This window comes from Dipodomys merriami, unplaced genomic scaffold (assembly GCF_024711535.1).
Source record: "Dipodomys merriami isolate MVZ:Mamm:240054 unplaced genomic scaffold, mDipMer1.0.p SCAF_60, whole genome shotgun sequence".
NCBI classification, from domain to species: domain Eukaryota; kingdom Metazoa; phylum Chordata; class Mammalia; order Rodentia; family Heteromyidae; genus Dipodomys; species Dipodomys merriami.
In genome coordinates, this window is record NW_027206180.1 from 3732098 (window position 1) to 3757835 (window position 25738).

At 43.8% G+C, this 25738-nt stretch overlaps 1 protein-coding gene across 2 annotated transcripts in view; it reads left to right on the plus strand.

Annotated features, from left to right (window-relative positions):
• The window catches only part of Grin2a (glutamate ionotropic receptor NMDA type subunit 2A), a 294332-nt gene that overhangs the window by 217218 nt on the left and 51376 nt on the right, over positions 1–25738 (plus strand). For both annotated transcript variants that reach the window (XM_070003499.1, XM_070003500.1), the window contains 5 exons: positions 2592–2760; positions 2887–3040; positions 8180–8305; positions 12799–13028; positions 17729–17889. In XM_070003499.1, coding sequence (XP_069859600.1) covers positions 2592–2760; positions 2887–3040; positions 8180–8305; positions 12799–13028; positions 17729–17889 — 840 coding nt within the window. The remainder of the gene's footprint in view (positions 1–2591; positions 2761–2886; positions 3041–8179; positions 8306–12798; positions 13029–17728; positions 17890–25738) is intronic.

Sequence of the window (25738 nt, forward strand, 5' to 3'; positions counted from 1 at the left end):
CGACATGCGAAGCTCTGGGAGAGGAGCCAGCCACAAAGAGGAGACAGCAGGTGCAAAGGCCCTGGGGAAGGAAAGAGCTTAGCAAGTTGGAAAAACAAAGCAGTCACCTACCAGAAGGGATGAGCTGGAAGGGTCATGGGGAAGAAAAACAAATGGGAGAGTTGTTAGAGGAGGCTAGGATTTGAGTGGGTGTTCTTTGAGCAGGAGTGGACTGAATAAAGAAAACAGAGTGTTCGGCTGGCGCAGGACAGGGGACAGCCTCTGGAGGAGACCTCTTCGATACCTGTGACGCCCTCTCACTAGGGCCAGCCAAGAGGAGATTTCTTATTTCGATAAAATCAATAAAAAGCAATTAACAATCTCCAGATTCAACAGCCTTGGAGCTGAAAACCGATAGGAAGTCCTGAGTCCCAACGATCTCAAATGAATCACTATCTTTAAAAGAATAGACTTGTCTGTCGAAGACTGTAAACACCCTAACGTGTCTAAGTTCAAGTCCTTGGCTCCTGTGTGGAGGTGGTAGCTCACAGTCTTCCCTCCCGCCCGCCGCCCTCTTTCTCTGTGGGAACGTGAGAGGTCTCCTGTGTATGTGAGATCAGAGTTTTTGATTTACTTGAGATCAATAGAAAATGACTAGGAGGCACTAATCCCAGCATTGACTCGGGTTAGGGAACTCAGCATAAAGTCTTCAAGAGGGCCTAAGGGTTGTGAAGGGATCTCTGCTGGTCAAGTAGTTGCCTTTGGTGTTTGGTGATGCCTTCCTGAGATTCCCTTTGGTCTCCACTTCTCCTAAGAAGTGGAGTCTTGAGGACACATATTCATTTTCTGCCAGGCAGAATGAGGCAGTGCAGACACTTCCTCCTGGTCTAGTTGGTTGATAAAGGCGTGGAGACTTCATTCTATGGGTGGGGCTTAAGGATAACACCCTTTCAGAAGTAGCAAACATTGGGTTTGCATCAAGTTCACTTTGGCTGGGGGTTTCCATTTCACCAGGCCATTGCCACAGCACCAAGTTCAAGAGAACACCGCGCCAAAGCAGCCTGACTCCCGTGAAATTGGTACCCGCTTCCTAGGACTTCACAGCATTGAGCCTACTAATAGCTGTATGCAAATATATGTAAATCCATGCAGATGTGGCTTCCCACCATCCATAAGCTTGAGAGTGGAGAGTCAGAGCAGGTCACCCAGCCTCTAGGTTTACAGTGATATCTCCTTTATGGCTCTGTCCAACAGGAGCAGGATGGTGGAGTAGAAGCGGGGACAATAGGAGTGGGTAATGCTTAATGAACACAGTGATTGAGATGCAGGAAAATATTCAAAAGTGTCAGACGGGTGCTGGTGACTGAGGCCTGTAATCCTAGCTACTTGGGAGGCTAAAATCAGAAGGATTGTGATCCAAGACCAGCACAAGCAGAAATGTTGGTGACACACCCTTCCCCCCTTGCTTGTCAAGTCATAACTATATGCAGTGAAACCTAGCCAAGCTAGGTAGGAGGTTGAGATGGGAGAATCATGCTTCAGGGGGAGGGTCCAACCAGAAACGTCTGTGAGACCCCCATCTCCACAGAGAGAAACAGAAGGGGGTGACACATGCCTGTGAGCCCAGCAACACTGGGAACTGAGACCACAGGATTTCCCCATGCGTGGTGAATGCTCACGCACTGCCTCTGTATATAAGCTGTGCACATACTTTTTTCCTACTTGGTTTGGGAGGTTTGATATTTTCTTTATTTTTGAAGATACTTAGGGTTTGCATAGATGTTCTTCACATGCATCTTGGCCTAGGGAATACAACAGGATGTCTGTCCTAAAAAGGAATGTGGTAGATTGTAGGTTCACCTCTAAGGTGGCGATGCAGTCTTTATTTTACTAGAGTTTTTTTCCCCCCCCAAAACCTGATCAAGGACATTGCCCTTCAAAAATGTCACCTTTTATATTTCATGCCATGCAGATATTTACGGAAAATGTTATGAACGAACTCTTACTTGACAGGTAGCTTTGTCAAGTAAAGTCAAGTTCACAGCCTCAGGCATAAGTAAAACACAGGTCTCCCAACTCCTAGGAATTTTCCAGGTGCCCTCACTCACGTCCCTTTGCTTTTAAGACTTTGTAAATGTAAGATGAAAATAAAACTCTCAGCCACTTGAGACTCTCACATTCTCCTCTCTCCATTTGCCAAGAAGTTTTTTTTTTTTTTTTTTTGTGATTTGGTTCAGATCAGATGACTAAACTCTGGTCTATAGAGGTTCTGGGTATTATAAACCTTGGGAAAACAATATAAGAATTTTCAAACAGGGATGCAAAGGGCATCTACTTCAGAGAAACATCCTGGAGGTGATTCTGACCATTCACACAGCATTCAGAGTGCCTCGTCAATAGTAATTGCGCAGTGAAAATTAGCTGCTTTCACGGGAACTACTGTAGTTAAGAGCACTTCCCCTATCCCCATTACTCACTGTGTGTCCTTGGAAAGGCCGCTTCTCCTCGATGAACCCTGATTTCCCTCCCGTTGGAAAACACAGCAAGATAGCTAACTACGTGCAAGAACTTTGTGGTACTAACGTGCCGTGGTCTCTGGAATTTCTTCACAGCAATTCCACCAATGAGGGGATGAACGTTAAGAAATGCTGCAAGGGATTCTGCATCGACATCCTGAAGAAGCTGTCCAGGACCGTGAAGTTCACCTATGACCTCTACCTGGTGACCAATGGGAAGCATGGCAAGAAAGTGAACAATGTGTGGAATGGAATGATTGGGGAAGTAAGTGACCTTTCTGTCCTACAGGCTCCTGGTCCAACAGAGGGCCTTGGTCCCCAGGGATGCTGGGAAGGGTAAGTAGAGGCACTGTTCTTTTTTTTTACCACCCCCCCCTCACCTCATCTCCAGGTGGTGTATCAGCGAGCAGTCATGGCCGTGGGTTCGCTCACCATCAATGAGGAACGTTCAGAAGTGGTGGACTTCTCCGTCCCTTTCGTGGAGACGGGAATCAGCGTCATGGTCTCGAGGAGCAATGGCACCGTTTCACCGTCGGCTTTTCTAGGTGTGTGACCATCCTGATGTGGATGGCTTTCCCATGAGAGATCATAGGTGCTCTGTCTCATTTGTTCAGAGATTAGGAATCAGACTCGACCTTATCAGTTCTGTGTGACAACATCCAATATTTTCCAGTACATTCCTTCCATCAGTACCGGCATCTTGTTCCAATCCATTTCCCTCCCGTCTCTCTCTCTATTCCCATCTTTCATTCATCTTTCACTTGGAAATTTTCCTGCTGAAAAATCCCACCCCATGTTCGGAGACTAATCTTAGCCCCATGGGATGTGCATTAATAGAGATATTGCTCAGAGCCTTGAAAACATTTACAAAACAAATAAACCTGTCTGTCCACAGTTAATTTAAATCAGTCTGTAAACCCTTATTCAGCATCCACACACCTATCTTTCGTCCTACTCTGTAATGACAGTCATTTGTGCACTAGAGGGAAGAGGGAGAATAATGATGATTGTACAGGTTGTACAGTGATTTATGCCAGTACTCTGATCAACAAAACACAAGTAGTCCGAAGAATGTGCACTGATTTAAAATTAATGGGATCATATTTTAGATGTTGGCTATCTTTCGCACCAAATAGTTTGTAAGGCAAAGAATGTTATTGACTCTCCTTTTAACCTTCTTATAAATTTATGTGTTTACATTAAAGTTTTTCCCCCTAAATCAAGGTAGAATTATATTTTCTATCTCCTGGTTTTCTTCAGCACTGTAGCTGTGTGTACGTTAGGTAAACAGTCTCAAGTATAAGAAACTTCATGAATATGGCCAAGACTCCTAATCTTTTTTTCTTTAAATTTGGTGTATCAGCCAGGCACTGATGGCTCCCACCTGTATTCCTGGCTACTCAGAGGAGGCTGAGATCTGAGGATTGCGGTTCAAGCCAGCCAGGGCAGGAAACTCTGGGAGACTCTTTATCTCCAACAATCTACTCAAAAAAGCAGGAAGTGGCGCTGTGACTAGTGGCAGAGTGCTTGCCTTGAACAAAACAAAGCTCAGGACAGTGCCCAGGCCCAGAGTTCAAGTACATCAATGGTTTGGTTATTTAAATTATTTTTGAGTGGTTATCTTGCTGGACACTGTGAAGTTCAGATAGCTTCCTGTGGAATTCCCATGTGGATGGGTTGGTCCCACATTTGGGGAAGCTAAAGAAAAAAAATCTTCATCTCTATAAGAAAACAGAACGAGATCAGGAAAACAGTTTTGTTAAGCGCAACTATGTTGCCTACATTTTTTCCCCCAAAGATAAAAAAACCATGAGTAAAGGAGATTGCAAACTTAGAAGCAATTTGTGGGTCACCAACCCCAGACCCACGCCTGGTCCTTCCACTGCCTCCTTTTCAGTGTAATGTCAGCCTCCAGTGAGACTTTCTGTGCTTCGTCCTCTTGAGTGAAATGTTGACTAACAGGATTTAGGGATACTGCCTTACTCATGGTGGCGTATGGATTTACTATTTTCATTTCTGATAATCCAGTTAAGCTGGTGAAATCCTTGCCACTCACTGGATTTGGTTTTGCACTCACCGCTTCAGCACTTGGAATCTGTGCTGGAGTGTATTAATAGAGAGCTTAACAAATACATACCTCATTATGTTTCATTGGTCCCTTTGTCTGACATGGACAAAGATATCCATATTAAAATAATAATAAGGGATCCTGATCACTCCAGGAAGAAGGCAGCCAAAGATATCGGTGGTGTGTGCACAGTCTTACTTGTTGATTAGTCTTCCTAACCCCATCCCTTACTCCTCAATTTCCTCTCTGGCTATGGCAGAGAATATTTGCCCTGGAGGTTAAGGAAGGGTCAGAAGAAATGACAGCATGCAACAAAGTGGAAATAAATTCCCCCTCTCTAATAAATTGTCTCTATAAACTGGGCGTTGGTACTTCATGCTTGTAATTCTAGCTACTCAGAAGACTGAGATCTGAAGGTTATGGTTTGAAGCCAGTCTGAGCAGGAAAGTCCAAGAGACTTTATTTCCAATTAACCACCAAAAATCCAGAAGTAGGGCTGTATCTCAAGTGGTAGAATACTACTAGCCTTAAGCATAAAACGCTAAGAGATAGTGCCCAGGCCTCAAGTTCAATTCCCAGTACTGGAGTGTCTCATGAAAATGGGTTGCTGATGTTGAGTCTGGTCTCAGCTTGGTTTCTCTACATTTTAAAACAAATCTTACCTGTATCAATAGACATTTCCATTAAAAAGTCAAGATTTTTGCCAAATTTAGCAATCCCCCTCCCCAACTCTTTCTGCTGTATCTTTAAAAATAAAATGGAATAAAATTCTAGCTTGAGGAAAGTATTTCCAAAGCTGTTTTTACACAGTAAGCTTAATATTTCCCCTAGTCACAAAATTACACCCCGATTTGATTGACTCTGTACCCCTTATTTACTGTCATTATCTGCAGGTTTTGAAAGTTGTAATGAACTGTGCTAGACTACGTTTTTCCATTCACTGGCTCAGTCATCCGGATGAGCCAAAACATTCAAAACCTGATTGCATTGCCCTTCATTATGTCCCATTCTTTCTCCTCCACAAATTCCATTAACTCACATCAGAAGTACTTGCAGGTAACACCACTGAGCTTTTGTGTAAAAAAGGACAGAGATGACGTCTCTGGTGATATTTCCATCCAGTTAATTCTTCAGACTTGCCAAGTAGGATGGATTCTTTGATTCCAAAGAATTGTAGACCGGAGTCTCCTGGATTGAAGTTCCTCCATGGATAAATGTCGAATATCTTTTAAGCTGCTGGAGGATGTAATCTCGAGATATTTTTAAAATATATTTCTGGGTCGCTCCTGGGGTGTGGGTGGGAAGGGTGTGTGAAAGCAACCCCCCTTTGCGATGTGTATGGGTTCATAATCTACAAAAACCCAGAGGCTGCAACAGAATCCTTCGATCCATGGTGGTTACAAGTCCAGGGACAAATGACATCATTTCCGAGTGAGGTGATGTGTGAGTTCAGCTGCTTGATTGGCTACCAAGAAATGGAAGTTTTCAGTCATTGAGTGTTCTTATACTAAATGAGGCTGATTTTTCAGCACCTTGGACAGCACCCATCCTTTCTGGCTCTGATCCTGGAATCAAACAGGTGTTGTATTCACTGTATTGTGTGTATACAGTGTTCAGGGCACACTGCCAAATGCTGTACAGGTATCTGTTCCTGTCAGCATCGCAATAATGCTACTCTGGTAGAAAGTACTGTGTCATTACTGTACCTGACCTGGAGAATTAGCATACTGAGTTGGAGAATTGTCATCTCTATTCTTGAATATTAAGTACCTTTAACCTCTTAATTATTCATCTATTTATCCTCCTTTTTGGTTCCACCTCATTACCAAATTGAAGTGATTGCAGGCACATAATACTGCTTATTACTCAAGCTAAATGAAGATAAATTTCAGTTCCAGTCCCATCGATTTCTTAGAGCTCACCTCGTATTTAGTCAAACCAGTTGTGCTGTTACCTGTTGCCTTTTAACACAGTTGCACCATCAAAATTACATTGCAAAGAATTTGTTCCAGTTTTCAGATTATCCAGTGTCATGAAAGCTTCGGGCACATCAGTTCCTTGTTATTAACATATAATAATGGAATATGTTATATAGTATATTATATACTAATATATAATAATGGAATTCATGATGACCTCTACCTGTGTCACTTGGTCATAGAGTCTAACCAGAAGGTGACTACAGTCAGCTTAGTTCTTGATGATGATGATGGTGGGTCTTCATTATCTTTGTAAAAAAAATTTAAAAATAATAAAATGTCTACCACTCGAGAGGCATGATTGCACTTACTAGATTTTAAACTGAGGAAACATTTACTTGTGAGGAAAAGAAGTTCAAATTTGTGGGTGTCCACGGGCACTTTTTTCCCAGTCATGCAATCAGGCAAAGCGTATTCATTTTTAACATTTTAATCTCTGTTGATTTTTCTAACAAATCTATATCTTAAATGGATAAAATGACTTCAATCAGTTCATTTTCATATCCCCAATCAGGTTAAGTAGAAATGCTAATTTATATTACACAGTATCTTTTACCTTTCTAAAGTGATGTAAGATTTTGAGCTTCAAACTTGGCCCTGCCTTCTAAGGCACCTGCCTACTGCCCAGGTTACCTGGAAACGACCTGGCAAAAGTCAGGTGTGGGGGAAGTAACTGTCCATTCATCTAGCCTTTTGTTGCCTCTACTCTTTTTTTTTTCTTTTCCTGCCAACTGTGAGGCTTGAACTCAGGGTTTTACTCTTTCACTTGGCTTTTTGTTCAAAGCTGACACTCTACCACTTGGGCCACTCTACCACTTTTGGCTTTTTTTTCTGATAAATAAAGTCTCTTGGATTGTTTGTCCAGACTCCTCAGTAGCCAGTATTTACAGGCATGAACCACTCGCTCCCAGCTCATTGCTTCTCCTCTTTAAGTGATGGTTTTTCATTGAATCGTCATGTAAACGTAATATCCTCAAATGACTTGCAATTGCATTTAAGCCTGCTGTCACCTCGGTATGATTTAAAAACTATAGAGATCTCATCTCCACAGCACAATGTGGGAGATAATATCCTTCCAGTATCTCATCAATCCTATGACTTTCATGATACTTTATAACAAGTTATCATTCTCCCTTTATTTCTGGAATTGCCACACATCATTCTACCAGTATGTGAAAATAGAGAGGAAACTAAAAGTCAGAATCATGCCAATTTGCAGATACCTTATGGCTATTTACGTCCGGTCTTCCCTTCCCCCCACCGTCCTGGGCACTAGTTTCCTGGATGGTTCTAAAATTATATAGGGTCCTGTGGCCTGTTTATTTGCATTCCAACTCTCCCTTCATTGGATCATTTCTTTGTTTCTATTCTCCTTGACCTGATTTATAAAGTGTCATATATACGTTTCTATTTTTATCACGTTATGTGCAGTCTTATAAATTACTTCAAGTATTTTGTAGAATACCGAATGGTTTGAACATATGAATTACAAAAAAAAAGTGGCTAGCTTCTTTTGAATGATCAGATTTGAATGAGATCAGGCTTCTTGGTGAGCTTGCAAATGGATATCTGGGCTTCCTGCTGGAGGTGAGGAAGAGCTAACTGCCTCTTTCTGTTCCTCTCCTGCCTCTCTACAGAACCGTTCAGCGCCTCTGTCTGGGTGATGATGTTTGTCATGCTGCTCATCGTCTCAGCCATAGCTGTGTTTGTCTTTGAATACTTCAGTCCTGTTGGATACAACAGAAACTTAGCCAAAGGGAAAGGTAAGGAACTTCCCTGAGCGTAATTTGGAGTGGATGGTGTTAGGTTGGGAGGCTCCAGATGGTGCGCAAGGTTTGAAAGAATTCACCAAGAGGCAGAGTGACAAATGAACAGAAGAAGGGGGCCAGGCACCACAGGACATGCTAGAGTGAGCACTAGAGGTCGGGGCTGGGGTTTATGAGCACTTACGATGCAGAAAGATGTACGGCTGTAGGTTTAGTTCAGCTAGCTGTTCAGGAGGCTACTTCTGTTTCCCAATGGTTCTACCAAGGTGGTTGCAATCAGCTAACACAATCTTTCCCAGGAATATGCTATTAAAACAGGGTGTGGCAAGCGTTCTTCTTGAATTCAGAACAGTTTCTGTAAACTAGCCTTCTTGCCAGATGGCGTGGAGTCCTGCACTAGGTGGACTGAGATAGGCTGATTTGGGTTGGGGCAGGGAGTGTCTCACAAATGCTGCTCCATTTATCACGAGGGAAGGTTTCCATTTTAGAACACATTGCTTGGGTAAGCCATTGTGTGACTGGGGCTGGCTCATTGATCTGACTTCAAATGCCAGACAAGTAATGATTTATTTATGCTACCTAGAAATAAAAAAATAAATAAAGCAAAATGAAACATTCTAATCATCTTTTAATGTGAAGTCAATAGTGTTTAGGAAGAAACCATTGATGGTCAATTTTTCCGGAAAGCAGATTTGATGAAGAGGTTTCTTTTGGCAATTAATTTTAAAAGCGTGTGTCAAAAGGAATACTAAAATCACAGCGAGGTTCAATCTGAGTCGACGTAAAGAAAATAGCCTTATAGAATCTAGTTTAAAGACTTGCTTCAAATGGCTGGATCACATTTGCATTTGTTTGATGAGGAATGCAACTATAAAATGGTATCCTTTCCCAATGAGTTCCATTTTCCTCTTGACATTTCCTGTCCTTAGTGCACTGTGCTTGATAAATGAGCAATCAGTAGATAGAAAATTGAACTGGGAGACATCCATTGGCTATAACTCATTAAGAAGCCCCCAGGCCAGCCAGTTCATAAACACATTACATCATTTTGAGTGGGTTTTCCTTAGTGCGCAGCACCTTCTAAGTGGACGAGATCAGAAAGATCGCAGCACTGAATCTCCATGTCAAGAAATGACTTGATAAGCTCTAAGCTGAGGAGACCGCCAGGTGGGGGGGGATGGCATAGCCCCGTAGGAGGACACTTACCCAACATGCACAAATCTCTGGATTCCATCCCCAGTACCACAATAAGAGGAGACCTTGATCCACGTCAACACTGTTATTATTTTCACTTGAAAGATTGAGTATTGGAAACAGCCATTTGCCAATTAATTTCAAGAATGTATATCAAAAGAAATACTGACGTGGTCTCAATTTCAGCATATGAAAAGAAAATAGCCTTCTAGGGTCTCATTTTGAGAACATTCTTCAAACTACTGAATCATATTTGCACTCGTTCATCAAGGCATACAAACGTGCAATGGTGTTCTGTCACGGCGGGTGGTGGGCCGTGGGAACCTATCAGGGACTTAGTTTTATTGGCATCCTTCTAGTTCATAACCATTTTACGAGTGGTGATTACTATGTAAACCATCTCTAGACAACCAAAGAATAGAAAATGTCATCAATAACCACATTGAGTTTAGGTGAGATATTGCAGTCAATAAAAAGGCAAAGTAACTTACCATTAAGAAGCTTTCCAACAGGACAGAGACTGAGGTCGTTTTCTGTGAGTGATGACACTGCGGTATTATAGATCTTTAAGTGTGACAATCAGACTGTGCTGCTGTGAGCTTACACAGTTGCTGGATGGATATTTACCGAGTAGATAACCTGTGTCATGCACTCTACACATACAGGAGATGAAAATTTGAATCGAGTAGAGACTTTCTGACCCTAACGGACCTGAGGATTGGAGAAAATAAGCATATAAATTAATGATCAGAGAGTATAATCCATTTCAAGAAGGACAGAAAAATCTGAGTGATATGGGGCTGGGGTGGGGTTGCTATGTGAGACAGGATGTTAAGAGAGGGAAGGAGGGCTGGGAATGTGGGAATGTGGCTCAGTGGTAAAGTGCTTGCCTAGCACTCATGAAGCCCTGGGGTCGATTCCTCAGTACCACATAGGCAGAAAAGGCCAGAAGTGGCGCTGTGGCTCAAGAGGTAGAGTGCTGGCCTTGAGCAAAAGAAGCTCAGGGACAGGGCCCAGGCCCTGAGTTCAAGGCCCAGGACTGGCAGGGGGTGGGGGATGTTCAGAAAGTGGACAGCTGAGCTGTGAAAGGTGAGCGACCTTCAACTGCATGAGGCACGGAGACAGGCACTGGGAGGAGCAGGAGCAGCAAAGGCCTGGTGGGTAGCACCTCTTGTGGTGTGTTCAAGAAATCGGAAAGATGAAAGAAAGAGAGAGAGTGAGAGATTGGAAAGGGGATGAGATAAAAATCAGATTGACCACAGTAAGTGAGCATTCTTGGAGGTCATGGTCTATGCCAGGAAGTAATGGAGGGATCGTCAACATGGAGGCAGGGACATCTGTGAGGAAGGTGCCGCCATTTTCCAAGGAAAAGAGATCACAGTGATTTGCGCTTGGTCAAGGGCAGTGAAAATGGAGCTAAGTGGGTGCATTCGAGGTACATCCTGGAGGGTGGAAATGATGCAGTTGTTCCTCCCCGGCCTGAAGCACGCACCATAAGACTAGGATCAGGAATGCATGAACTCTGCAGCCCTCGGTTTATGCCGAGGCTCTCTCTGTTTCCGGCTCCGTGTGAGTGTGCTGACTCCCGGGAAATGATTACCTCTTGTTTCTTTGTGCAAAATGGTTTTCAGTTCTATTTCACTGCCTTTTATGGGGTACGTTATATGGCTCAGAGGTAGTATTCTTGAGCCAGGAATTCCCAAAAGTGCTCCAGAGAGCCATCGCAGCTACCTGTCTCCGATGCTCAAATAGCTGTCACTACTGATCAACGTTCATCTCTGGGAAAATTAAGTATTTTGCGATGTTAACTGGAATCATCATCATTATTATTATTATTACTATTATTATTATTATTATTTATTTGTGTCTAAGAGTTCCCAGACTCTTGGGAATAAGCCCACAAGATCATAAAACTAGGGAAAGAGAAACAGGAAAGCTGGAGCCTGAGAAAAATAGAATTAGCTGCTTTCTCTTTAGAGTGTTGCTTTATGGACATTGTAAGTAGATGGGAGCCTAAGTTCGGACTCCAAAATGGAGAAAGCTCGCTTTCTTTCGGCTCCCTGCCCAGAACGTTGTAACTTCCATCAGCCGAAATTCACTGCTACCACTTTATTTATTGCCCACTTTACTTTGCCTTGCAAACTAAAATCCCAGTAGATCATTTTTCATAACTTCATTTACTTACATGACATAAAAAAATTAACCTTCTGCTAAAAGAAGACCTTTCTTTTTCCCCCCCTCTTGAAATGAGGGCATAAGTTAATTTTCTCAGTGAAAAATAAAGGCTTGAAAACAATATCTTGTACTTACAAACTGACATGTTGTACCAAAACACCTTTGTACAGAACTTCTTAAAGATAATAATTAGGTATATATAAATGAGTGTGTGTGTATGTGTATGTGTGTATATATATATACATATATTATATATAATGAAATGAAAGAGAAAATCCTAATGTGTTTCACAGCTTGCATAGGCCATATCCCCATATTCCTGTGTTTCTCAATCTGCCTCTTTTAGTTAAGCTCTTGCAAAAAAAAAAAAAACCATTTAAGGATCTTAAAAAGGGGCACATTGCTGCTACAAAGATACAAAAGGGAGGAAATATGCTGGGATATCAAGAGTTCATTTTTCCATGGTCCTGCATTGAAATGTCTTCCATCTGTGAAGCACTGGAAGAATTAAGTTCTATTGTTTTGTCCCATAATATCTCCATTTGGAGCGCGTTTTCGTTTGGTTTGATTCCTATATCATGCCCACTTTACATCTGAATTTGAACAGGAGCGATTGCTAAGGACAATTGAATGAGAATACCAAACATCGGCTCCCTCTCAATTGCTTGGTTCTTTGAGGATGCCACAAGAATACTGAAGCAAGCCCTGTGCACGCAGTTTGTTCTGTGTGTGGTCAGTTTTTTTTTATGTTTACTAAGGAGATTGGGTCCTCTAGATAGAAATTAAATCCAAATTTAAAATAGGTCATAGCTGCTTCACCTTCAAACCCCCATTTCACACAATGATTTCCTTTTCTTTTCTTCCTCTTTTTCTCCCCCTCTGAAGGAAAAGTAGGAAACATCGAGTTAGATAGAAATGTGAGGAAAATGCTAACTTGAAAGATTAGAAAGAAGTTGATGGTGGCTGTGATTCTGGGGGGCAGCGATAGGCACATGGCCACAGTACGATTCCATCGTCTGGGAGCCTGCGTTGTGCTGCTTGTGGCCGGCCAGTGGTGATCATGACGTGCACCAGTGTACCTTTGGAGAAAGTGCTCAGTCTGTCCTTTCTGTGGTTCACAGCACCCCACGGGCCTTCGTTTACAATCGGCAAAGCTATCTGGCTGCTCTGGGGCCTGGTGTTCAACAACTCTGTGCCTGTCCAGAACCCAAAAGGCACGACCAGCAAGATCATGGTGTCCGTGTGGGCCTTCTTCGCGGTCATCTTCCTGGCCAGTTACACAGCCAACCTGGCTGCCTTTATGATCCAGGAGGAATTCGTCGACCAAGTGACTGGCCTCAGTGACAAAAAGGTACGGGTCTCCTCCTTGCCTCTCTGCCCCACCTGCTCATTACCTCAGAAAGGACGAATTCGGGAACCTGCCCTTCATCCTCCGACCCATCAAGTGCTCCAGAGCACTTAACGCACATTGCATATTTCCACCCACAATTCTGGGGAATGGAACCTTACGTGGAGCCCTCCTCGGTTTAACAGCTTCTCCAGATCTAATTTAGAAGCCTAGTTTCCCCTGTGCATTCCTCTCTCGATCTTTATACGGATCTTCCTGCAGTTGCCCTAGGACTCAAGAGCGCCTGGTAGCTTGAATTGAAATTCACGCTTCCCACAGAGGGCGATGTAGCTGCGGCAATGACACACCTGGCGTGAAGGGATGTGGTGGGCTTTTAGGCATCTTAGCTCTGTGAGCTGCCATGGGTCTCTTCCATAGTGCATGCCTCCAGTTCCTCCCTCATGATGTGAAATAAGGTCCAACTCCCTTGGGGGTCACCTTTGCTGATGCTCTCCAGCACACCCCACATCCATAAGACGGGAAGACAACACCTGCCCTCTTCACTCCGCTGAATCTCACAGCGCCAATTGCGGGGTGTGAGGGGCTATTCAGAAAAGCGCACAGACGCAAGAATAGAGGTAAACTGGGGTGCATTCTCCTATTGAGATGTTTAGTTCGGGAAACAAATCCCGGCTTTCTAAACTCAGCAGTGCTGAGACTGCAGCCCGACAGAGATTTTCCATCTCGTGTGCGGAAGGATAATTTGTCTCTTTATAAAACCTCCCCGTCGTAGCTTGTTGACATAAGTCTGCATCTATCCTGTCGGCATTCATCAACAAACTGCTGAATAGGAAATCAGTCCATGAAAAGCTTCTGCAGCTTATCCACAGCGGAGAGCGGGAGGGGTGGGAAGGAGGTGCACCCAGCTCTTTCAATGGAGGCTGGGCCTGAAGATGGAGTCACCTTCACAGAAGGTGCCCTAAGACTGGCTGAGCCTCTCTCACAGCATTTCCCCCTGAAGCTGGAGGTGATCTTCTTGATGTACAGCTTCCAGTTTTATCCAGTTTTCTTCTGCACGTTGGAAACTCGTTCTCCAGAGCTCCTTCCCTTCCCCTAACCACTCCCAAGTCCATTTCTACCCCAGCATCCTTGGGGCCCTTGACCTATGTCCTGGGCCTAGAATGTTTTGTCCCTGATCCTCTTTGTAGGTCCTCCTTGAATTTCAGGTTAGGGACAGGGGTTGACGGGAATATTCCTCATTTAGGTGAATTTGAACTTGTCATGGTGAAGAAATCACATATGGGGAATGTGTCTTAAACCCTAAAAATTCTCTGCAGAATGCCAAGCGCTGTTCTGTACAGTCATGGGGTTATGGTATTGATAATGCATTTCCTAGAAGTGATGAGAAGTTCCTTGGGAGTTAGGCAGAGCAGGGGACTTCTGTGTCTTGGATGGAAGGATTCTCTGTGTAGTTGGCAGAATTTGCTTTGTGTTGCTATTTTCAGAGGCAAGGAAAAAAAATTTCCCCATTGTTTCATAGCTCTGAGTCTAAATAATCTGAACTCTTGTGAAGAAAAACAACAAGAAGTAATTGGAAGCAGCAATCATTTGAGTGACCTCCTCTGACTTAGAATCACCCACTTACAGATATTATATCCTCACGGGGCATAGCTCTTTCTACACCTCGAGTATGAAAAGCAGAGCAATAGCTCTTTTAATTAAATGTTTGGTGCAATTAGATAAAACAGCAAAATTCTTAAGAGTAAATAAGCTAAATGCTCCAAGAAGATGAATGGTGTATACACTAAGAAAGTTTGCCACCGACTGATCTCCACTGGATCGATGTACTTTAATATTGTACACTGTGGTTTGGGTTTTCTGTTCATTGTCATGAATACCTGTGTAAGCACTTGGGTTTGTGATCCTCTTAAACCCTCAGTGCTTACTGAGAAAGAAACATATTTGGAGCCCAGGGTGTCATGCTCAGACAAACCTGAGCTTGCACTATGAATAAGCAAATTCTCTCGAGAAGCCCTCGTAGGAATGTTGGGGATGAACATGGAGCAGATCCCTGCAGTGGGAAGAGTAATGCTGTGTTTGGGGTTAAATGGACCTGGATTCAAATCCTGACCTTGCCAGATGGTGGTCGTGTGGCTTTCCGTATGTCCATATCCCCAAGGCTTTAATTTCCTAATAAAGAAAGACACTAATACCATTCTGGCAAGGTTGACGTGAGGATTAGCAACAATCCTCTCATCACACCTGGTGTAGCGTAGATGGTGGCATAGTATGTACAGTTTCCTCCTTCCTCCTGTCATTCCTCTCTTCCCCCTGCTCTTCCTCTCCCTCCTCTCCTCCTCCTCCTCCTCCTCCTCCTCCTCCTCCTCATTGTCACCATGACTGCCACCCCTGGGGCCTCACAGGGCACTTGCAGGAGACTCCAGGGACTTCCTGTGGCCCGTGAGCCACAGGGGCTGTTTTCCGAGCCAGGCCACCTGCAGGCGCTCAAACTGATGCTAGGGGCCCACCTGGACCCAGAGGCCCCTGGGCTGCTCCTCCCGGAGCTGAGGCTGCACTGTGCAGTGCTCACAGCAGGAAACAGCATAGAGCTTGGCCCGCTGGAGACTGTCCTGGAAACAGGGGCTCTGGTGACCCTGTTCTACAGGGTCTACAGACACGGCAGATGGCTATCTTTATTAAATGTGTGTCTTTAGGTCCAGTTAGAAGAATGCACGATGATGGAATGTCCTGTTTAATTGCTCAATTCTCCCTGGCCATTTTATCTTTTATTTTTGATTAATTTAATTTAATTTTTTTGTGTGTGATGTCAGTACTGGGGCTTGCATGCAGGGCCTCCATGCTGTCCCTGAACTTTTGTGCTCAAGGCTGGTGCTCCGCCACTTGAGCCACAGCTCCACTTTCCACTTTTTGGTGGGGCTGGGATTACAGGGGTGAACTGTCAGCACCCAGCAAAAAAAGTGAGTCTCCAGAGAGCATTGCTGCTCTCCTGCAGCAGAATGGGAGAGGAGTGGAAAGCCTTCAGTCAGAGAGGCCCTCTCCGTGTGCCTCTGGAGACTCCAGCACCTAGATCTATAAGCAGTGCTGTTACCGCTGCGATCTCAGAGCTGGAAGCCACCGTGCAAAGGATCCTGGGCTCATGCCTTTTTTTTCTGGTGTGTGAATGGGGAGTATTGCCTGCTAAAGTAAGTGACTGGTATACACACACACACACACACACACACACACACACACACACACACACACACACACACACACACACACACACACACACACACACACACACACACACACACACACACACACACACACACACACACACACTCCCAGTGCAAGTCATACCACCGCTCAAGTCCAGTTACAGTTGCTTGTTAGCTAGTTGCACGTCCAAGTGAGGGAAAATGATTTCCAACTGGAAATTTTAATTACCAGGGAAATGAAGTGTGAGTCTGGGAACGAGAGTGATGTGTCCGGTTGATCTGCCTCTGGGGTAAACTTGGATGCAGCCTCCAGCGGTTCCTGCTGGGATGGAAGCTGGAGAGACCTCTGGATTGCACCTCGGGTGTCCATACCCTTCTGCGGCCTCTCCAATCCCTTCGCTTCCTTTCTGTGTTTTTATTTAATGGAGTCTCACTGTGTATCCGAGGCTGACAAGCCTCCTGCCACATTCTCCCGAGTTCTGGGATTACAGAAATGTGCTAACATAATCGGCTCCTCCAGATCCTCAAATGAAACCAAGATGAGGGTCTTCAGTGCTGGTCTCAGAGGAGTAATAGAATTAAGACCTCTGCCTGTGTTTAGGCCACCTAGATTAGAATTCCAGGCCTCTGCTTGGTAGTATGTTAAATAGGGCAGGTAACCTCTCTGAGCCTCCGTTTTCCCTCTTGTAAAACAGAGTGTTCATGTGGCAGGGGTGTTGTGAGGATTATAGCAACAACTACAACATGGTGAACCCGGCACCAGTGGCTCACACTTATAATCCTAGTCACTCAGGAGGCGGATATCTGAGGATCAGGGTTGGAAGCCAGCCCAGACAGAAAAGTCTCTGCGAGACTCCTGTCTCCAAATACCACTCAAAAACTGGAAGTGGAGCTGTGGCTCAAAGTGATAGAGCACTAGCCTTGAGCAAAAGAGCTCAGGGACAGCTCCCAGGCCTGAGTTCAGACACTACAACCAACAACAGCAACAGCAAAAGTGGATAAAGGGACGGGCCCGTGTAGAACCTTAATTCCAACTCAGCCAACGTTTTCCTGAGCAGTGACTGTGGGCCTTACACTATGCTTGTCTCTATAATGGCCCAGCCAAGTTTCATCCAGCAAGTATCTATTGAGCCAACCAACCAAGCTAGGAACAGGGCCTCCAAACCTAACAGGTTATATACAAGGAAAGCACACATGTATATACATACACACACACACATATACACATTTATATGTATGGAGAGCACTCAATACATATATACATAGGACTCATGCATGCGTATACATGCATGTACAAATTTGTGGATGTACACATACATGTATATATGTGCCGATGTATGTATATATGTATCACACATAGAGTTGCTGTCCTGTACTAATACATGTGTGTTTAACTCCTGTCATTGGAAAAAAAATGATTGGTAATTTTTTTCTTCTCTTCCTCCTGTTTTTCTTCCTCACCCTTGTCTTTGTCTCTCCGTCTCTGTATCTCTCTGCTCTCTCCAGTTTCAGAGACCTCATGACTACTCCCCACCTTTTCGATTCGGGACAGTGCCTAATGGGAGTACAGAGAGAAACATTCGGAATAACTATCCGTATATGCATCAGTACATGACCAAATTCAACCAGAAGGGAGTGGAGGACGCCTTGGTCAGCCTGAAAACGGGGTAAGGATGGGGTTTCTTTGCCCTCTGCAGGCCTGCCTGCTGATAAACCCGACAGAAATGGACTCTCTGCAGGCCTGGTGCTTATCTGCGCTGCTGTAGTATTTTCTGGAGAGCCACCGCGGCCAGATGGACCCAGGAGGAGGAGGAGGAGGAGGGAGGGAGGAAGGGAGGGCTGTTTTTCTTAATCTGATGAACATCCCAGATTTCCTTCGGAGCCACATTAACAAAAGACAAATCTAGGACACTTGGGAATGCAGAGAACCAGAGGGGTTTCTTAAGCCAATACAGAAGATTGTTCTAACTCCATGGGCTATTTTAGCCCAATAGAAACATCGAACAAGGTTGAGAGTCCAAAGAAATGAAAAACAAAGGTTCTTGGTATTAGATTTTAGTTAGGAGTGGAGTTTTCTTTCTGGGGAGTGGGGTTTGTGATAGCTTGGAGTGGGATGTGCAAACTAATGGTAAAATGTGGTGGAGTGAGGAGGGGGCGTGACCCAGTGGTCCAGCGTTGGTCTACCATGCAAGAGGCTTCATCCCAGCACCATGCATGGACACAGGGCCGGGAGGCAGTGATGAAAGAAAAAGAACATGAGGGGAAGAGGTACAGCAAGGGTTCTCATCCACGCATTGGCCTCATGCGGTAGTGTACATGTCCTTCATCAGCGGAGCTGTAGGGAAAATAAAGGAGTTCAGGCTTTGCAGCAACTTCCCGCCTCCAGTGCTTGCTGTGTGATCTTGTGTGGTGGTTGTTTCACCATGGAACAATGCCAGGATTTCATACATCGGGATTCTGCGACGACTGAGGGAGAAAATTTGCTCCGAAGCATTTTGGGTAGTGCCTCCTACGAAGATGGTACCTAATTGTTATTGTCATTTGTTGAAAGGTTAAATTCTATTCCGTGGATCTTCAGGAAGGCAGGGATGTGTGAAATACAATTTAGAAAGGATTCCATTAAAAATGATTTCATTTTAAATGAAAGAGTTGTTTAATGAGAGAAGTTTTGATTATCTAGAAAATTAACTTTTCACAAGGATTTTGGTCGTCAGGGCTTCCTGAGTCGGGTGTGTGACGGAAGTTGCTTTCTTCCTGCTGCTTGCTTTGTCTGGTTGGAGATGCGGGGGGGGGGGGTTCCCATAAGCCACTGGGCCCAGATCTCCCCTCACTCCCTGGGGATCTTGGCTGAGAACATTCTATCCTTCCATCCCATTTGAAATCTCTTGGGTCCTTCAGCAGTGTCCGGGAGAGTATTTAAGTAGGAATTGATTTATGTAAAATTCATCCAAAACAATGCTCATTCAGACTTGCAGTTTTTTTCCAAGGCTGCTAGCAAATCTAGGGTGTGGTACATGCTGGACAAGTGCTCTACCACTGAACTGTACCTCTTTTAGATTTTAAATGAAAGCCTAACAAAAATTACAAGACAAAATTTCTCAAACATGAGATATGCTTGATGGTTTCATACCACTGACCACCTGGTTATTAATCTCTACACTCTCATCCGGCCATCTTCTTCATCCAGCCTTGTGTATGCCAGTCCCGGGCTTGCTTGTATTTAGGGCCCAGCCACTGTCCCTCAATCTTTTGTGCTCAGGGTTGGTGCTCTACCACTTGAGCCACAGTTCCACTTCTGGCTTTTTTGCCGGTTAACTGGAGATGAGAGTCTCTCGGTCTTTCCTGCTCAAACTGATATTGGACCTCGATCCTCAGATCTCAGCCTCCTGAATAGCTAGGATTAGAGGCATGACCCACCAGAACCTAGCTTCTCAGTGTACTCATAAGACTGGAATGGCTGGGTCATTCATTAGGTATGTGTGTTTTCAACTTTACTAGGTACAATACCAGAAAAGACCAGTTTTTGATGACTGTCCATCTGAACCACAAATGTGGGTTTTGTTTGATTGTTTCTAGTTCTTTTAATCCAAACACAGTGTGGATGACAGTCAGGGAGACAGCAGTTGAAAGCTGCTTGGCTCTCTCTCATCAATGTGTTACCCAGTGCTCAAACATGGGTTGATTTCTTTCTTTTCCCATTTTTAAAGATAATCATACTAGTAAAAGATTAGAGAAATGGAAACCATCAATGTGCAAGTCGTTTTCTGGTAGGCATATGGTAATTATGGCATCCACCATAAAAAAACTCGAGCAGGTGGTAATTTACTCTACACTCATACTGTTACTTTAGGAGTTAAAGGGGTGTGAGCCCTTCTTTAGGAAGTAACTCCACACCCTTAGGGGTGAGCACACAGTAGTGCACCCCCTGGAGATTCAGTTTCAAGGGGGTTAATGTTGGCAGACACCATGGGCCTGTGTAACAAGGTCCCCGGTTAATTATTTAAATAAATTAACTTAATTAAATTAAAATTTGAGTACATAATGCATATGTATGATTCCAGAGTCATAAAGTATATTAAAAGATGAGCAGTGGAGTTTCCTTTGCATTTTGCCTATCTGCCTCCCTCTGAAGCAACCACATTTCCTTTGGATTCTGGTTGGGTGAGAGCCTGGCTTTCCATCTGGCTTTGAGTCATGGCGCCGTCAGAACTCCCCGTGGCTCTGAGCAAGTTATCTGGCCTCTCTGAGCCCCAGATTCCCCATCTAACACATGAAAGGGATGAACTGTTTGATCTCCGAAATAGCTTTGAGATTCTTTTATTTGCATCAAACACTTACTTTGTCAAAAGTCATAAGCTACTGTCAGTTTTGCAGGAATAGATTTAGGGGGGAAAAATATCCCAAATCCCAATGTCTAGTGGCTGGCCAGTGGGCCATCGATACCTGAATCCCATGACAGATGCCTGGGCCTACCACGGGACTTTGTCTCTAGCCATGGAGCCTGAGAATCCTCACTTTTTACCCTCTACTCTCAGGCCAGGTGATTTTTTTGAGACATGCTAAAATTTGATATCAGTTATCCTAAAGGAATTCAATTAAAAAAATCTGCTTGAGAGAGAAGCATATGAAAAATAGATTGTGTTGGGGTTTGGATTCAAGTCCTCGCACTTTCTTGGTAAGCCTTATTTCATGTGTGTTACACCCTAGGTATCCAAAACCTCTGTATATTGTCAGATTGAGCCTCTGTACCTATTAAACCAGAACTCTGTGTCCTCTCCCCTCCCCAGTCCCTGGTGACCACGGTTCTACTTCCTGTCTCTGTGATTCCAACTATTTCCAAGCCCCTTACTTGAATGGAACCACAAGGCATTCAAGCCGTGTTCTCGGGGTCTGCCTTGCTTGTAACCTAGGACAGAATTTCCTCCCTTTTTAAAGTTGACTAATATTCTACCATATGGGCCAAACTGTTGGTGCTCATCCATTCATCCTTACATAGACAGTCGGATTGCTTCTAACTTCCAGCAGTTTTTGAATAATGCTGCTATTGTCATAGGTGAATAAAGATCCCTTTGAGTCCTTGATTCGATCTGTTCTTAGTATGTACCCAAAAGGAGAATCAGCGGACCATAAGGTGATTCTACTGTTTAGTTTTCCAGGGACCACTATACTGACTCCCAGGGCAGTGTTGTTACTTTCCATTCCTTTCTAATGGTGCATGAAGGTTCTAGTCTCTCCATAGTTGTTTTGTGGTTTTGCTTTATTCAGCAGTGCCATCGTGATGAGTTTGGAGTGGTAGATCATCATGGTTTTTGACTCACATCTCCCTAATGAGTAGCATCGTAATGTTGAGCACATTTCTCGTGCTTGTCTGTCCTTTGTATACCTTCTCTTGTGAAGTTATCTCCCCAAGTTTTGGTCCAGTTTTGAATTTCATTGTATTTTTCAGGAGTTCTCTGTGTCTTCTGGGTGTATCAGATACATGATCTGCAAGTATTCTCTCCCATTCTGCAGTTTTCCTTTCCATATTTCAGTCATTGCATTGGCAGCATCTTTTTATACAGTTGTGTGTGCGTGTGTGTGTGTGTGTGTGCGTGTGTGTGTGTGTGCGCGTGTGTGTGTTGTTTTAATTCTAAGGAGGGTTATCCTGTGAGTGAGTGACAAGCACTTGTTTACAAAGCTCAAGTTGTCCTTGATGTGTCTATAAAAAACAAAAGGAGAAAGGAGGCCACGTCTCCTGGCACGTATCAGAAATGACTTTCCGGCAAATCAAGCCTTGATCTTACAGTCGTGAGCACAAGCTCTCAAAAGTCATGGCGTCAGGAATACGCATTTGTATCGGTGGCCAGTGACTCAGCTATCTGTGACCCACAGGCTTTGAGAGGTTAATTTGCTGAATGTAGCGAGAGACAGAGCTCTGGAGTGGACAGGATGAGGATGAGGAAGGATTAGGAGTTATACCCACTGGACCTACAGTGGATGCCACGTGTGTCCAGTGGAAGTACTCATGGACAGCACTGTCACGCTCCCATAGCATCTCTGCATTTGTGGAGACCTCACAATCTGTGAGCTTGGGCCTAAGTGTATCTCATGCATAATCTCAGTCTTCACAATGCTCCTCTGAGCTGGGGACCATTATTATCCCCTTTAGGAAATGAAGGGCCCAAAGCTCAATAAAGCTAATTGATTATCCAGCAAGCTGTTTAGTGAAGGAATGATATTGTAGGGGTCAGACTTGCTCCCAACTAGGGTACAGAAGCTGGGTAGTTGTGTAGGGGAGGGTTAGAGTTCAGAGAATTAGAAACTCGTGTAATAAAGCGCGCATTGCAGCAGTACACGTGTGTATTCTACCACATGTGCTGTATGTATCACGTTTGTTTGCTGGTATGAGGGTTGATTAAATCACAGCAGCCTCATTTCTGTCCTCCAGAGAAGGCGGTGCAGGGGAATGGGATTGCAAAGATAAAGGTAGGCTTGGAGCATAGAAAGATCCTCATTGAGGGATACACAGCAGTTCTTTTTCCAGAAGGCTGCTGAGCTGAGTTTTATTTGCTATATTTCATCAGTCAGACAGAATCAAGCATGGCTGGTTCATTTTCAGCTGCTGAGTTCGAAGGCAGGCACAGACATCAGCATTCTAAATGGAATAGCGTCATCTCCAGAGAAAATCAGATGGACAATGACCTGGTTTCTAAGATCTACCCCTACACTGCAAATAAAGCTCAGAAATAATTGCTACCACATCACAGAGTTAGGAAATGCTTTATTTTGTTCTTTAATAAAAACTCAGGAGCAGAAGCATCTTTCTTCTTCTTTTTTTGTCCTTGGAATTACTTCCTGTTCAGTTCTATTAAAATGATATTAAAGGATTTGCAAGGCCGTCCATAAGATGTGTTTGAAATAGCAAAACTGGAGGTGGGGGAGAAATTGAATAAAGTGCAATCATAGATTCTGTAAATTCAGATGTGGGAGAGAGAGAATGAAAGAAGAAAAAAAGAGACGAAAAGGAAATACGCTGAAATATGTTGACTGAGATATTGCTAGGTGATTTGGATTGTGGTTTTCTTTATATCCTTTTCCATGTAATGAATTTCCAGCGGCACAGGTATTACTTATAGTAATAAAAATGTGTCCAGTGAGCCTCATCCTTCATTGTCTCCCCTCAACTCCTTCTTGCATTTGTTGACATGTATCTATGGTTTACATGAGTCTGTCTTTTTGCTTTTGTCAGTTAAATCTATACAGCCCCGTGGGATTGGCTCCGAGCAGCTCGGAGATCCTTCATTGAGCCAGAGGAATATTAATTCATTGAACTCGCACCTTGGCTTGACTACCATTAAAGGGCCATCCAAGAAATAGTCATTCTTCAAAATACTTGCCAAGCATCCTTGCAAGGCAGTTTGTTTCCGATGTCATTTTCTCTCATCCTTCAGACTTCTGGTACTCTAAACAGCATCACTTTCTGCCTTTTAGGGCTTGCTTTTGTCTGTTGACGATGCAACTCTTATCAACTTTTTGCTTAGGCTGCTAGCTAAGTCACAGGCTAATATAGCAAGATTTTCCCCTTAGCAATGGTGGAAGCGTAGAGTCTGAATATCTGCCTACTGCCTTCCCCTAAAGCCTTCAGCACTATTCTACCCCTGCATTTGCAAACTCAGGTGTCTTTGTCTCTCTATATGAAGTTCACTTTATTGCATTTTTGTGTGAGCTACGTGAGTTGCTCTGGAAACTGAGGTATTTCTAAGTAGCAGGTAACATTTTTTGTGGTGAGGGGGATGTACTTATGGGAGAGTAGTTTTCTGGTGGCTCTTCTGCATGACCTCCCTTCCCTTAACTTCCACCCCCTCCCAGAAGACCTGTTTTCGCTTCCTGCCACTCATGCTTGTGAAACTGTCTGTTAATTGTTCAAAGAGTTTGCACCATGGAAATCCACCCTTGTGTATAGCATGCTTTAATCCATTTAAACGCATCGATGTACATGTGTCTCTTCATGTACTTTCACACATGTTTATATTTTAGATCTAACTTCCACATTGGAGAGAAAAAAACATACCATTTGTCTTTCTGAGCCTGACTCACTTCATTCAACATAGTTTTCTCCAGGTCTGTGCATTTTCCTGCAAAAGATGTAAGATTCTTTTTTTTTTTTATTGTGAAAATACTGAACGGAGGGGTTACAATTACATGGGCAAGATAATGAGTACATTTCATATCAAGCATTGTAGCCTCCTCCTTTGTTTCCCCTTCCTATCCTTCCCCTGCTCCCCACCCAATCCTCTCCCCCTCAAGATTCTTCTTGATAGATGAATACATTTCCATTGTCCATGACTTAACCCTTGTAACAACCCTGAGAGATGGTGGCCCTCCTTGTTTCCTCGCTGCAACTGGGGATGTGGGGGTGGAAAGTTTCACTTAGTCCCCAGGGTGGATCTTGCTCCAGAGCCCATGCTTTGAGCCTAACTTAAACAAAGTAACAAGTGCAACCATTCCTGCAACATTGTGAAATCAGAATTATTTCACTGCAGCAAAAAAGCAAGTCTCTTTATTTCTTCCACCAAAACCTTTAATACTGTTTTTAAAAAGGCATCATTACTCCTTCCACAGATGTGAGGAAGAGAATCGAATGCCCAGGGGGTAGATGAGTTTCTTGTGTTGTAAACTGAACCACAAGCAGCACAGTTAAAAAAAACATTCCTCTGGGGCTCCGTCTCAGAAAGTTAAAAATAGACAGACTGGATGACTTCACTAGGACACACTTGGACATATATTCCGAAGGAAAATAAATCAATCTCGAAATAAGGCATTTGCACCCATATTTACTGCCATGCTGTTTATAATACCCCCCCCCGTTGGAATCTGCCAAGTGTGTCTAAGCACCAGTGAGTAGATGAAGAAAAAAATACACTCAATAATGTCTACATATATCATGTGTATAATATATATTATATATCATGGAATACTATTCAGCCGTTAGAAAAAATGAAATGTTGTCATTTGAGATGGAGCCTCAAACATTTTTCTTCTCAGGCTGGACTGGAACAGTGACCCTTCTGATTTCAGCCTCCCAAGTGGCTAGGATTACAGAAGAGAGAGCCGCCAGTGCCCGACTGAAAACTTTTGTCCCACGTACTTGGTTGATTTGTTCAGTTACCTGGCTGATGAGCAGCCTCTTCTTGCAGAGTGTAGACGTTGGTTATGAGCAGTACCACATTTCACTTTGTAGCCTTTGCCAAAGGAAATCATCTCCCCGAGTCTATTCGCCATATCTGTGAAATCCTATCTCCTGAAAATGCTTTGAGCATTGAATAAATGGGCTTAGGGAAAGGACTTCATCTGATGCGTAATGGGATTGTGATCAGTCTTAGACTTTTGACAAATACTCTTTTCTTAGTCTCTCTTTCAGTTTTGTGTTTTCTGGGCCTGTCTTTCAGTCCCAGGGTATAGAGAGTTCTCCAGAGCCTGTCCCAAGATGAGGTGTTCTTCAAGGCTTAGTACCCAGACTTCCAGGTCCTTCTCCCC